The 13455-nt window shown below is 43.2% G+C and overlaps 1 protein-coding gene across 1 annotated transcript in view; it reads left to right on the top strand.

Moving 5' to 3' along the window:
- Positions 1-13455, top strand: part of LOC137380552 (collagen alpha-6(VI) chain-like) — a 174268-nt gene that overhangs the window by 58601 nt on the left and 102212 nt on the right. Inside the window, exons 9-11 of the mRNA XM_068052548.1 lie at positions 9314-9459; positions 10104-10196; positions 10321-10374. Coding sequence (XP_067908649.1) covers positions 9314-9459; positions 10104-10196; positions 10321-10374 — 293 coding nt within the window. The remainder of the gene's footprint in view (positions 1-9313; positions 9460-10103; positions 10197-10320; positions 10375-13455) is intronic.

The following is a 13455-nucleotide window of genomic DNA, read 5'->3' as shown; positions in this document are numbered from 1 at the left end:
ATGATAACAGGGTGGGATTTGTTTTTTGTAAATCCATTGTTTTGGCTTGCTTTGAAGTTTATCAGCTAAACACTATGATGCAACAGGTGCCTGAAGCCTCTAGATCCATTTTCCGCTCTCCCCAAAGGTGTGCTTCCAGATGGAGGTGGGAATTTGTCAAATAGTCTATGAAATGCTCAGTTTGAGGCATTAGTTATGGGTGCAAATTATGCCCTGCTGAGCTTCTGCCGGGGTTCAGCAGGAGCAGCAAGTCCTGCCTCCATTGCCTCCAGATACGTGGGACGTTACTCATGGCACTGACACTGATTTGATACTTTCTCCTTCATTTCTACATGTCTTGACGGCCTGTGGCATTTGCTCCCGATTGCTGAAGTGTAGCTGCTATTGGTTTAATATTCCTCTGACCTTTTCTTAAATTTGAACATTAGACACTACGAGACTTGGAAGCCAGTATTCTGAGTGCTGATGAATCAAAAACATCTGTGTGTCATCAAGAGCTATGTTTATATGGCATCATTATACAGAATTTCACCTTTGTGTGCATTCTACTTTCCAGGAGATTATTTAATTTAAACACAGACCACAGAAGTAGAGAATGAGAACCAAATTTCCAAAGCATAATAGGTATATGGAATGCTTACAAAAACAACTAATTGCTATTCCATTAACTCCTTCAAAAACACAGCTGAATAAATATCTGCTTTAGGAATTAAATAGAATAAGATTAAGGGCTAAACAATTGGATTACGCCAGATTACCCTATGCCCTGTTGAGTTGAGGTTGGCAGTATGCAAACCTCATTATGGCTGCTCATCAACATGATTGCAGCTCAGCGCAAAATGCGCCACTGACTGGCTGCATGCTCAGCAGGAGGTCCAGGAGTGTGTGTGGCTATCATGACCTAGAAATAGCCTGCACTTCTTAAAGACAGTCTGCCCTTCTTAAGTAGAGGTGCGCTCAGGCTACAAAATAATACATAAGAAATAGGAACAGGAGTAGACCATTCAGCCCTTCAAGCCTGCCCTACCATTTAATAAGATCATGGCTGATCTGATTGTGGCCATATCTCCACTTTCCTGCCTGCGCCCCCCCTTCCCCCCCCCCGCCCCATAATCCTTGACTCTCTTGTAGCTCAAAAATCTGTCTAACTCAGCCTTGAATATATTCAATGATCCAGCCTCCATTGCTCTCTGAGGTAGAGAATTTCAAAGATTAACGACCCTCTGAGAGAAGAAATTCCTCTTCATTTCAGACTTGAATGGGAGACCCCTTATTCTGAAACTGTATCCCCCAGTTCTAGATTCCCCCAAGAGGGGAAACATCCTCTCAGCATCTCCCCTGTTACCCTCTTATAATCTTATATGTTTCAATAAGATCACCTCTCAATCTTCTAAACTTCAATAAGTATTGGCCCAACTTGCTCAACTTTTCTTCATAAGACAACCACTTCATCCCAGGAATCAGCTTAGTGAACCTTCTCTGAACTGCTTCCAATGCATGTCTATCCCTCCTTAAGTAAGGAGACCAAAACTGTACACAATACTCCAGGTGTGGGCTGACCAATGCCCTGTACAGTTGTAGCAATAATTCCCTACTTTTAAACTCCACCCCCTTGCAATAAAGACCAACATTCCATTTGCCTTCCTAATTACTTGCTGTACCTGCATGCTGACTTTTTGTGATTCATGTATGAAGACACCCAGATTCCACTGTACCACAGCATTCTGCGATCTCCATGTAAATAATATTCTGCTTTTCTGTTCTTCCTACCAAAGTGAACAACCTCACATTTTCCCACATTATACTCCCTTTGCCAAATTTCTGCCCACTCACATAAGCAAATGGCTGATGGAACAGTATGAGAAAGTCTTTGAGGGAAAGAAAGAGACTGAAAATAGAGCAACAGGCCAGAAAGAGGACCCCCAAGTTCTTTGATGTGGCACTAGAGGCCTTCGTGCAGAAGGTCAAGAGGAAGAGAGAGCTCATGTTTCCATAGGGGGCCAGGAAGCTCTCAAGGCAGACACTTTGAAGAAATGGGAGCAGGTGGCTATGGAGGTCAATTCCTGGTATCCAGCCCTTCGGAACTGCCTGCAGTGCTGGAAAAAGTTCAATGACCTCACACGAGTTGTCCAGGTCCGTGAATGCATCTTCAAATGACATCTTCTACCCATCGCAGCACCAATCTCTCATGCTGTTCAGTGCACCACAACTCCATCAATCACCCATCAACAATCAGGAGTCATGCCTAACTTTCAGATGCTCCACCTCACCCTCACACACATACCAATGCTGCCAGCCTCTCACCCACCTCTCGTAGCTTCTGCATACTTACAGCTATGGCAGGCACACCACCTAAACAGATTGCAACACACTTACTGACATTCTTCCCTCTCAGTTGCAGGACAAGCTTGCACATAACCACAGGTAGCAGTAACGAGCCAGTGGGGCCAAGTATTCCTGCATTTCCTGAGCCCTGTGGAGGAAACAGTGCTCCACATTATAGAACTGGTAGTCACTGAGTTGTTGCATCCAGTTGCACCGAGAACTTTCGGGATGATGGTATGTTCCTGCCTTATGATCCTTTCCAAATCCCACTTTACCCTCCTCCTGCTATCCAGCATGAAGTGCAAGCTATAGATGGTGTGGCTATGGACGTCCTGCTTTCCACCCTTCCCACCTTCCCTCACCCCAACCATTCCCTTTTGCACTTTTGCTTTCAGATATCCCAGAACTGCCACTTGGCCAGCCAGTGCAACCTTAACATGAAGGACATGAACAACAATAGATATCTGGTGAAGAAGCATCGTCACATGATCTGTCATTGTTCATACGTTAGAGGGTAGTAAAGATTCGGGATCAGCAATGGTTTGTCACTAGCCACGAGTAGCTTGCCACCAGCCCAGGGGGAAATAGTAATGCATATACCAGCTCATCGGAGGATGAAGGTGCAGAGGAGATCTGCTGCAAGAGACTTTGATGGGGTGATGTACACTGTAGGGCTTGCATACAGAGATGCTTGGTGTACTGACAGACCTGCCACAAAGCCAGTTGTCAGTGTTAAGGAGCATGGAGAAGTCCAACTCCAACTTGGCGCATGGTTTTGCGCAGAGCTTGGAGCCCAGTCTTCCCAGTATGGAAGTGGTGGCCAATTCCATGACCCACCTGTGATGTAGCCTCTGCTGGCCAATGTCTCAGTTTTCATTGCAGCACAAGCAGAAGCCAGACTGTGGTCGTGAAATCCATGCTTGTTGCCATACACATCCAGTTTGGTGCCATGCAGACTCAGACTGCTGCACTCATGGTTGTGGAAGCCAGCGTTCAAAGGGGTTTGAAGGCTCTCACAGTAGTCCAGCAATTTGTGCTCCAACGGATTACTAGAGTTGCTGAGGTGCTGCCTGGGGGAGTGGCAGTGGCTCTGTGGTGCACAAATCTGCTGTCCTCTGTTGGGTTGACAGCATTCATGCTCCCACCACTGCCACTCCACCAGTGCTGTTGCCTTTTAGCCAGCCATACCAGACTGCTGCCGCTCATGCTGACATGCTGCAGTCCAAAGCCGGACCCTCAAGGCCCAGAGCTGCCCGGGGTCGTCCTGCAAGGTCATCTACAGTCTCCCCCACTGAAAGTCAGCAGCTTTCCACCAGTCATGCTGCACCACTGTACTAACACTGCGTAGGAGCACTAGGACAGATACAGGCATCCACAAGACAGGCATTAAGGACAGTTTAGTTTTTTATGTATTTGAAGTGTGGTTGGAAATGTTGCTGTATAAAGTTGTTATGGATTTTCTTTTGGCATAACTTTTATTTCGAGTCATAGAGTCATTTACAGAACTAAAGGAGGTAATTCGGCCCATCAAGTCCGTGTTGGCTCTCCATGGAGCTATGCAGTCCGTCCCATTATGTAGTCATAAAGACTCAGGGTTTTGGCAAGAGGACTCTGGGATGGTGCATAGCAGGGAAATAAAAAGCTGGGGAATTATGGAGCTACAGTTGACATGGGCATGAGATTTTGGGGGAACTGGAGTCTGAATAGCCAGTCATGGCAGCTCATCCAGATTGTAGGGGTCTGACATGCCTCCTCTCTTCCTCCTCCTCCTGAAATGCCGTCCAAAGGCCTGGTGGGAAGGGTTGCACCATCATCAGAGTGAGATTGTGGATGATGCAGCAGACCACCATGAATTGGAGACACGTTCTGGTGAGTACTGGAGGCCATCCCTGCGCAGTCCAGACACCGGAATCGTTGTTTCAGAACACCAATGGTTTGCTCCACAATGATCCTGTTGACAGCATGGCTGTCACTTAGGGCGTGCTGTCTTCGGGTGGGGGAAAGGGAGTCATGCGCCAGGTCTAGAGTGGGATTCCCTTGTCCCCCAGCTGTCAGCCTCTGGTTTGTCATGGCTGCTCAAGTATGGCCAGTATGGCTGACTGCCATGAGATGAAAATGGCCATTCATCAACATGATGTTCTGTGCGCAGTTGTACACCAACTGTATGTTCTTATGAAATGTATGAAGACACAAACTCAGATACTGCACACAGGAATGGTGGCCGATCACATGCAGAGAGAGCATCTGCAAGACAGGATGCGAAACACAACAAAAGATACGCCAACACACAACAAAATCCCAAGGAGGTACATCAGATCAGCAGAGAGACAGATTGTCAGGAGGATACAGGTGAAAAATGCACTCATGTGAACAAGCATTTCACATAGTTAATTTGGATCAACATGTCAATGCCATTGCACAAACTGAGGTAGTCACCATGATCGGGATTATATGTCTGCAGAAGAGTGGCAAGCTTAAGCTCAGAGTAAAAATCGACGTCAGAGCAAGTGCAAATATTCTGCCAATCCCTATACTGAAGAACGTGTATTTAAAGAAATGGGAATCTATGATATGACCCAACACAGGTAGGCTGTGACTGCTTTCAATGGTTCTCCAATCAAGTGCATTGGAACAATAACCTTGTAATGCAGCTATGGGAGCTCTGAATGGCTACCACAAATGTTTTATATTGTAGATACAACTGGACCAGCTGTCGCATGACTTCCAGAATGCCAAGGTTTACGAATCATCACAATACATGAAGTAAGTAACGCACCGATGATGGTATAAAATATCCAGGTTGAATGTATCAGGTCGGTCCATGTAAAGGACAACATAAAGGCTGAGAGTCTTGAGACGAAGAGGCAATATGATCGGGAGTTTCCTCAAGCTTCATTTTGTTGCAGCAAGTACCTGGAGGCCAGAGGGATTGCCAGTGATTATTGATGTTTGCAGTCATCATTTTTCTAAGCTTTCCAAAAATGGGAAGATGAAGGCATCATATGACAGGCAAGCAGGACCAGAATTAACTCAATTGTGAGTAGGACAGAAGGTTAGAGTCCTCAATCATGCATCGGGAACTTAGTATCCTGCAGAGGTTGTTAGGAGATGCCACCAGCCCAGATCATACGAGGTCCAATCATGTGATTTTCAGACGGAACTGAAGTCAACTCAGAGAGCTGGACAGCAACACTACATATGACAACCCTGTGGCATCACAGACAGGTTCAAAGACAAAGTCTAAAGATGAACATACAGAGGCTATGAACACAGAGAAAGAACGTGTTAACTAGAGTTCTAAGTCACCAGCGTCTCAGAGGAGTCATCAAGACGAGCTCAGCTCTGGGAACAGGTTTACGATACAAGATCGGGACGAATAAGCAAACCACCTCGATGTATCAGGGAGTGTTAAATTAGCTTACTTGTAAATAACATTTTGTTTTAATCATGCATTGTTAGTCTGAAAGCATTATTGTATATTATACATTTGTTTTTATCTTTGGGAAAGAAGGGGGTGTTGTGGGACAACCTCCTTAGGAAGGTGTAAGTGATGGTCACCAGACAAGTGATGTCACATCACACATGACCAGGGAGTTGAAGGTGTAGCCCAACAGAATGAGATGTGTTTAGGTGTGGCTCCTGCAGTAGCTATATGCACACATATACATGTTCCAGTTAAGTATGGTAAAAACTCATGTTTTCTTTGGAAATTACTTGGAGCCCTGTGAATCCTACAATAGTTGACATACCAAAGGACCAAGTAATATTACACTACAGAGTTAAGTGTGGAGATAGATGATTGACTATTTTAAGGAAACAATTATTTGGGTTCCGGCGCAATTATAATCATTTACAGGACACAAGGTTAGACTGTAGTGCTAGCTTATTATCTTGAAGTTTTCTTCGAATATTTTGAATCTTTGAAGTGGGGTTGATTTTAACATTGGGCTGTCAGCTGACAGAGTGCACAGTGAAGAGACGGTGGCCATTTTGATCCTCGGGCCTCATTTAAATAAAGCTGGTGAGTGCAGGATCCAAACATGCATCATGATGTAACTCATCACATGCAGGCTGGTGGGCCAGCAACAAGAGAGGATGGCAGGGATTGGGGGCGCAGGGGAGCGGAGGCAGGGGATGTAATCACAGAGGAGGGAAAGCCCAGGCAGTGATTGCCTCGTGCATTTTTGCAGGGCCAAGAGTGCTGTAGCCTCTCTGCATAATTAAAGCCTTTCAACTGTACTTTTTCCATGGTCTGAACATTCTTCACTAAAATAGGGTGCCTAATAGGCACAATATTATGTGTCCAAACCAATTATTTGTATTGGTGTAAAATTATCTATTTGCCTTAGTACTCCATGTGTCTAGTTACAACACCTAGGATCCTTTACATTTTTTTCAAACAGTTTTTTCAGTTTGTCATACCACTTATAAAGAAAAAGCAATTTACAAAGACTTATCACCTTGAAAATGTTCTCACGTTCAGAAGATTTAATATGGGGTGCGTGAGCCCATTTCTCAGCATTTTGCTCATAGTAATTTGATAGTTAAATTAGAATAAAATATATTTAATGGACTGCACTTGTAACTTCCGTATTTCCAATCACGGTTATTGAGAATTAATATCATCTATTTGATTAACCCATACATTCCATATAATTAATGCTAATAAGTCAGATAAACATTTAAGGAAGGTAACTGGTTTAAGGAACAGAGACGGCACTAATTTGTACAACAGTCCTATTTCCCAATGTGAACTATACCTGTATTCATATCAAGGGTGTGGAAAATATCTAGCACTGGAATGTTTTACTGACAATTCTGGAATGTCTTGCATACTTTCAACAAGTTGGATAAACAAGGGTCTTAAATTTGAACAAAGCAAATTATGTAGGCATATGTAGGTAACTGGCAAATTGGCTAAGTTAGATTGGGAAGCTAGATTAAAAGATATAACAATAGATAAGCAATGGCAAACATTTAAATAAATAATTTGTAATGAGCATGCATTCCTTTAAGGAACAAAAACCCCATGGGAAAAGTGATACAACTGTTGTGAACAAGAGAAGTTCAAGATAGTATTAGATTAAAGAAAGAGGCTTTTAATGGTGCCAAAAAAGTAGTAAACCTGAGGATTTTGGAATTCAGCAAAGGATGGCTAAGAAATTGATAAAAAAGAGTAAACTAGCAAGAGACATAGGGCTGGGAATGGGAGGGCTGGTAAAGTGGCAGTGGAAGGCATTGGGAGGGGAGACTGCCACAGCTTATTACCAATGGCAGGCACCTCAGAGGCGCAGATGCCCACTGGCCAGCCAATTGTGCTGACTAGGTACCCAATTAAGGGCCATCTCCTGCCCCCACCAACATTTTATCAGCGTCAGGAGGGGCGCCACCGCAGGGGGAGACTGCCAGGTAAACTCTGGCAGCCTCCCAACAGGTTCCCAGGAGGGAGGGCTCTCCTTTGTGGCCATTCCATGGCCAACGGAGGGACACCCCAGTGGCAATGGCTGGTCCTGTGGCAATGCTCTTGCTGCTGGAATGTGCCCCCACCCCATTGTTGGGCCCTGCCTGCCTGGCTGTAGAACAGTAAGAAAACAATCTTACCTGGTCTTCAAGGGTGCCTATCCTTCATCCTGCAGCCTCAGCAGTGACCACCTCTTACGGTAGCGTTGCCGAGCTGCCGGCTCTCTGATTGGGCCAGCAGCTGTAGGTGGGGACTCCCTCCTCAATTGGATGGAGGCCTCTGAATTGGCCTCCACCGGTAAAATGCGGACCCAGGGTCCCGTCGTCGCATGGTCGGATCCCACTCTTTGGCCCAGCGGTGGGACTTCTCACCTGTTGGTAAAATTCAGCCCAAAAAAACGGATTGTATATATATGTAAAAAGAGAGTAGTGAAAGTAAACATGGGTCCCTTACAGACAGAGACAGGAGAAATTATAATGGGGAATAAGGAACTTGCAGGGATGTTAAATGAATACTTTGTATCTGCCTTCACAGCAGAAGAAACAAATACTGGAAATAGTGGGTAACCAAGAGTCCAGTGAGAATGAGGAACTTAAAGAAATTAGTTGAGTAGTAGTACTGGATAAATTAATGCGACTAAAAGCTGACAAATACCTTGGACCTGATAGCTTACATACTAGAGTTTTAAAACAGATGGCTAGAGAGATAGTGGTTGCATTGGTTTTGATCTTCCAGAAATCCTTAAATTCTAGAATGGGACCCTTGGTAGCAAACATAACCCCAGTATTCGAGAAAGGAGGGAGAGAAAAACAGGGAACTATAGGCCAGTTAGCCTGAGATCAGTAATCGGCAAAATGCCAGAATCTATTATGAGGGTTGTGGTAAAAGGGCACTTGGAAAATCATAATATGGTTGCCAGAGTGAGCACAGATGAATGAAAGGGAAAGCAAGTCTGACAAATTAGAATTTTTTGATGTTGTACCCAGTAGGGTGGATAAGGGGAAACCACTGGATGTATTGTATTTGGATTTTGGAAAAGCATTTGATAAATGCCACACAAGAGGTTATTACAACTGAGTAGGTGGAGGATCTCATGGACAGAATGAGCTCTGGGAAAATACTGAAAATGGACACCATTTTTCGGTGAGCGGTGGGCTGCAGGAGAGGCTTCAGCGGCTACATTTTTCCTAGTATAGGAAGACTCATTCCAGTTAAAAAAAAATTACATGATCATGAGATAGTTTTTTGTTTTTTTTGTGAATATTTTGTTCCTTGTCACTCTGCCAAAAATGCAAATGATTAAGAAGGTTGCAAATTCCCAATCGTCTGTCTCCAATTTTAATTTTATTCTGAAACTTCATTTCTATGCAGGGCAACTGCTACACCTTAATTCATAATATCACTTGCCATATCTGCCTGCCTCCCTCTCTACTGTTTAACAATGGCTGCCACCCATCCAATCAGAATCTTCAATATTACTCAGTTATTGACAATAATGTGTGATAAATAATAATTTTATAATTTCAGGAGTTCATGCACTCATCACTGTGGCTCTGGAAGATGCTGTGAATGTTGATGAGATTCATCACATTGAGTTTGGAACTGCATTTGGATACAAACAACAGCTGACAATTGAAATGGAAGATATTGGAGATGCTTTGCTTAAACAGATAGTAAGTGACCCTGAGAAAGGTAGGACTGGATTGTATGATATTCTGTAACTTTCTCTAAGAGAATGGAATTTGAAACAAAAATGGCCCATTTATTCAGTGAATGTTTAGTTTAGTTTAGTTTAGTTTAGAGATACAGCACTGAAACAGGCCCTTCAGCCCACCGAGTCTGTGCCGACCATCAACCACCCATTTATACTAATCCTACACTAATCCCATATTCCTACCACATCCCCACCTGTCCCTATATTTCCCTACCACCTACCTATACTAGTGGCAATTTATAATGGCCAATTAACCTATCAACCAGCAAGTCTTTGGCATGTGGGAGGAAACCAGAGCACCTGGAGGAAACCCACGCAGACACAGGGAGAACTTGCAAACTCCACACAGGCAGTACCCAGAATTGAACCCGGGTCGCTGGAGCGGTGAGGCTGCGGTGCTAACCACTGCGCCACTGTGCCGCCCGTCTTCAATAGGCAGTTTGATTATTTTATTGTTGATGTTTGATCCTAATATTGATTCATCTAATGCATAATTTACTCTGAAGAATTTGCTGATCAGTGACTTAAGTATATTTGGAAGCTCGTTACATAATGCATTTCTTATATTAAAATATTATTAAAATTAGAATGTTTTGTTTTCAGAGTGCAGTTATGGACACAAAGTGCTGTAATATGCCTTGTGCTTGCATAGGAGAACCGGGTGCGATCGGCTTGCAAGGGTCCAAAGGGCGGAAGGTAAATTAATGATCTATTTGCACTTGTAACAGTTTCATGATTACAATTACTCATCTGAATTTAGAAAGAAAAGTAGAATGCATTTTCTATTAGTTACTTAATAGACATGTTGATGTTATTTTAGGGACAGGCAGGTGCAAAGGGACATCAAGGCTACCCAGGAGAGGAAGGAGGACCAGTAAGTTGGAACTTTAAATAGATTTTTGTAGAAAATTGTCATATGTTCTCTTTTACATGATATGAAGTGTAATTGTTTTTGTTTGTTTCTGGGTCTGTGGCACTTACCAGGCAGCAGACTGAAGAGAATTTTGACACGTATACAGGTGCACAGCCAATGCAGGGACCTCACATCACTGGATAGCTTAAATACTTTCTTCCTTAAACTCTGGACTGCTTCAAATTTAGCTTGCAGTGGGGTCGATTTTAACTTCTTGGCAGCCAGCCTGTTCTGGGGCAAAGAGACCAGAACCATATTAGGCACCAGCCTCATTTAAATCGAACAGGCGAACTGCAGCTACCAAATGGGCAACCCGATGCAGCCTGCTGGATACAGGCCTGCTAATCTCGGATATGCTCATGACTGGCAAGTCCAGGGTGGGAGAGGTGTCATGATCACAGAGGATGGAGGAAGTTCAGTGCGGCAGCACCCCAGAATTATTTTTCTACTGTTCCTTCTGGCATACAAGTTAATCTTTACCTCATAAGGCGTCTTCAACTTTGTCATCCGTGAAACTGGTTGGAGAGTACGTGACACTTGTTTCGACCAGTTTTTCCTAAAATAGTAATTGGGGTTCTTTGTATATCATGGAATCCCTGCTTGCATATTGCAAGGGACCTACTGCCTCAATAGGCAGGCACCTGGAGCACCCAATGGTTGACCATCTGAAAGTGGCAGCAGGCTGATCATTGGTATTAACAGGGAGGTAAGTCTGTTTGGGGTTATCAATACAGATTTCATCAAGTTAAAATCAATTCCAGTTCTTCCAAAAACTAATTCACACAGCACTGGTAAAATTCACTTTACGAAAGGGGACTTCAAAGGGATGAAATGGGTCTTGGGACGTTAGCGCAAAATGGAAGACAGCAAATCAGCACGTTACACTCCCTTCCCAAATTTCTTTTAATTCATTGGACAGGAGGATTTGTGTACTTGTAATGTGGGCAACCATAGGAACAGGAGTAGGCCATTCAGCCCATTGAACCTGACCCACCATTCAATAAGATCATGGCTGATCATCCACTTCAATGTCTTTTTCCCCACACTATCTCCACATCCCTTTATGTCATTGGTATTTAGAAATCTTTTAATCTCTGCTTTAAACATACTCAATGACTGAGCTTCCACAGCCCTCTGGGGTTGAGAATTCCAAAGATTCACAACCCTCTGAGTAATGAAATTTCTCATCTCTGTCCTAGTGGCTTCCCCCTTATTTTGAGATTGTGTTCCCTGGTTCTGGACTCCCCAACCAGGGGAAACATCGTACCTGCATCAACCCTGTCTATCCCTTGAAGTATTTTGTAGGTTTCAATGAGATCACCTCTCATTCTTCGAAACTCTAGAGAATACAGGCCCAGTTTCCCCAATTTCTCTTCATAGGACAGTCCCACCAACCCGTGAACTGGTCCAGTGAACCTTCATTGCACTCCCTCTATGGCAATAATATCCTCCCTAAAGTAAGGGGACTAAAACTGCACACAGTACTCAAGGTGCCGTCTAACCCAGGTCCTATACAATTGCGGCAAGACTTCACTACTCTTGTACTCAAATACTCTTGTGATAAAGGCTAACATACCCTTAGCCTTCTTAATTGCTTGCTGCACCTGCATGTTAACTTTCAGTGACTTATTGACACCCAGGTTGATTTGTATATCTACACTTCCTAATCTCTTACCATTTAAGAAATACTCTGTACTCCAACCAAAGTGGATAACTTCACATTTTTCCACTTTATATTCCATTTGCCATGTTCTTGCCCATTCACTAAGTCTGTCCAAATCCCCTTGAAGCTGCTTTGCATCTTCCTCACAACACACATTCCCACCTAGTTTTGTGAACTTGGAATTATTACATTTAGTCCCCACATCCAAATCATTGATATATATTGTGAACAGCTGGGGCTCAAGCACTGATCCCTGCGGTACCCCACTAGTCACAGCCTGAAAATGCAAGAATGACCCATTTATTCCTACTCTCTGCATTCTGCCTACTTACCAATCCTTAATCCATGCCAGTATATTACCTCCTATCCCATGTGCTTTAATTTTGCTAACCAACTTCCTGTGGGGGACTTTATCAAAAGCCTTCTGAAAATCCAAGTATACCACGTCCACTGACTCCCCTTTATCAATTCTGTTAGTAACATCCTCAAAAAACATCAACAGGTTCGTCAAACATGATTTCCCATTCATAAATCCATGTTGACTATGCCCAATCAGATCATTATTAACCAAGTGTCCATTTATCACATGCTTTAGAATAGATTCTAGCATTTTCCCAATGACTGATGTGAGGCTAACAGGTCTGTAATTCCCTGTTTTCTCTCTCCCTCCCTTAAACAGCACATTTGCTACCTTCCAGTCTGCAGGAACCGTTCCAGAATTGACAGAAGTTTGGAAGATGATCACCAATGCATCCACTATCTCCATAGCTACCTCTTTCAACACTCTGGAATGTAGAATATCAGGTCCTGGGGACTTAACCTTCAGTCCCATTAATTTCTCCAATACAGCCTTCTTACTAATACTAACTTCCTTCAATTCCTCATTCTCCCTGATTCCTTGGATCTCTAATTCTGGGAGATTTATTGTATCTTCCTCAGTGAAGACAGACACAAAGTAATCTTTTTGCTTCTCTGTCACTTCTGTATTCCCCATTATAAATTCTCCTGACTCTGCCTGTAATGGACCCACATTTGTCTCAGCAAAACGTTTCCTTTTTAGGTACCTGTAGAAGCTTTTACAGTCTGTTTTTATATTTTTTGCTTGCTTACATTCATATCTATTCTCCCTTTCTTATCAGTTTCTTCATCCTACTTTGCTGTATTCTAAAATCCTCCCAATCCTCAGGTTTATTACTATTTCTGGTAACTTTATAGGCCTTTTCTTTTAATCTTATACAGTCCATAACTTCCTTTGTTATCCACAGCCTTTACTTTTGGGGTTTTTTGCTTTGAAGGAATGTATAGTTGCTGTAAACTATGTAATATTTCTTTAAAGACTCTCTATTGCCTATGTACTGTCATACCTTTTAATCTATTTT

This window comes from Heterodontus francisci, chromosome 2 (assembly GCF_036365525.1).
Source record: "Heterodontus francisci isolate sHetFra1 chromosome 2, sHetFra1.hap1, whole genome shotgun sequence".
Lineage (NCBI taxonomy): Eukaryota > Metazoa > Chordata > Chondrichthyes > Heterodontiformes > Heterodontidae > Heterodontus > Heterodontus francisci.
Note: the sequence above shows the minus strand (reverse complement) of the source record. Positions and strands in the feature narration are given on the sequence as shown.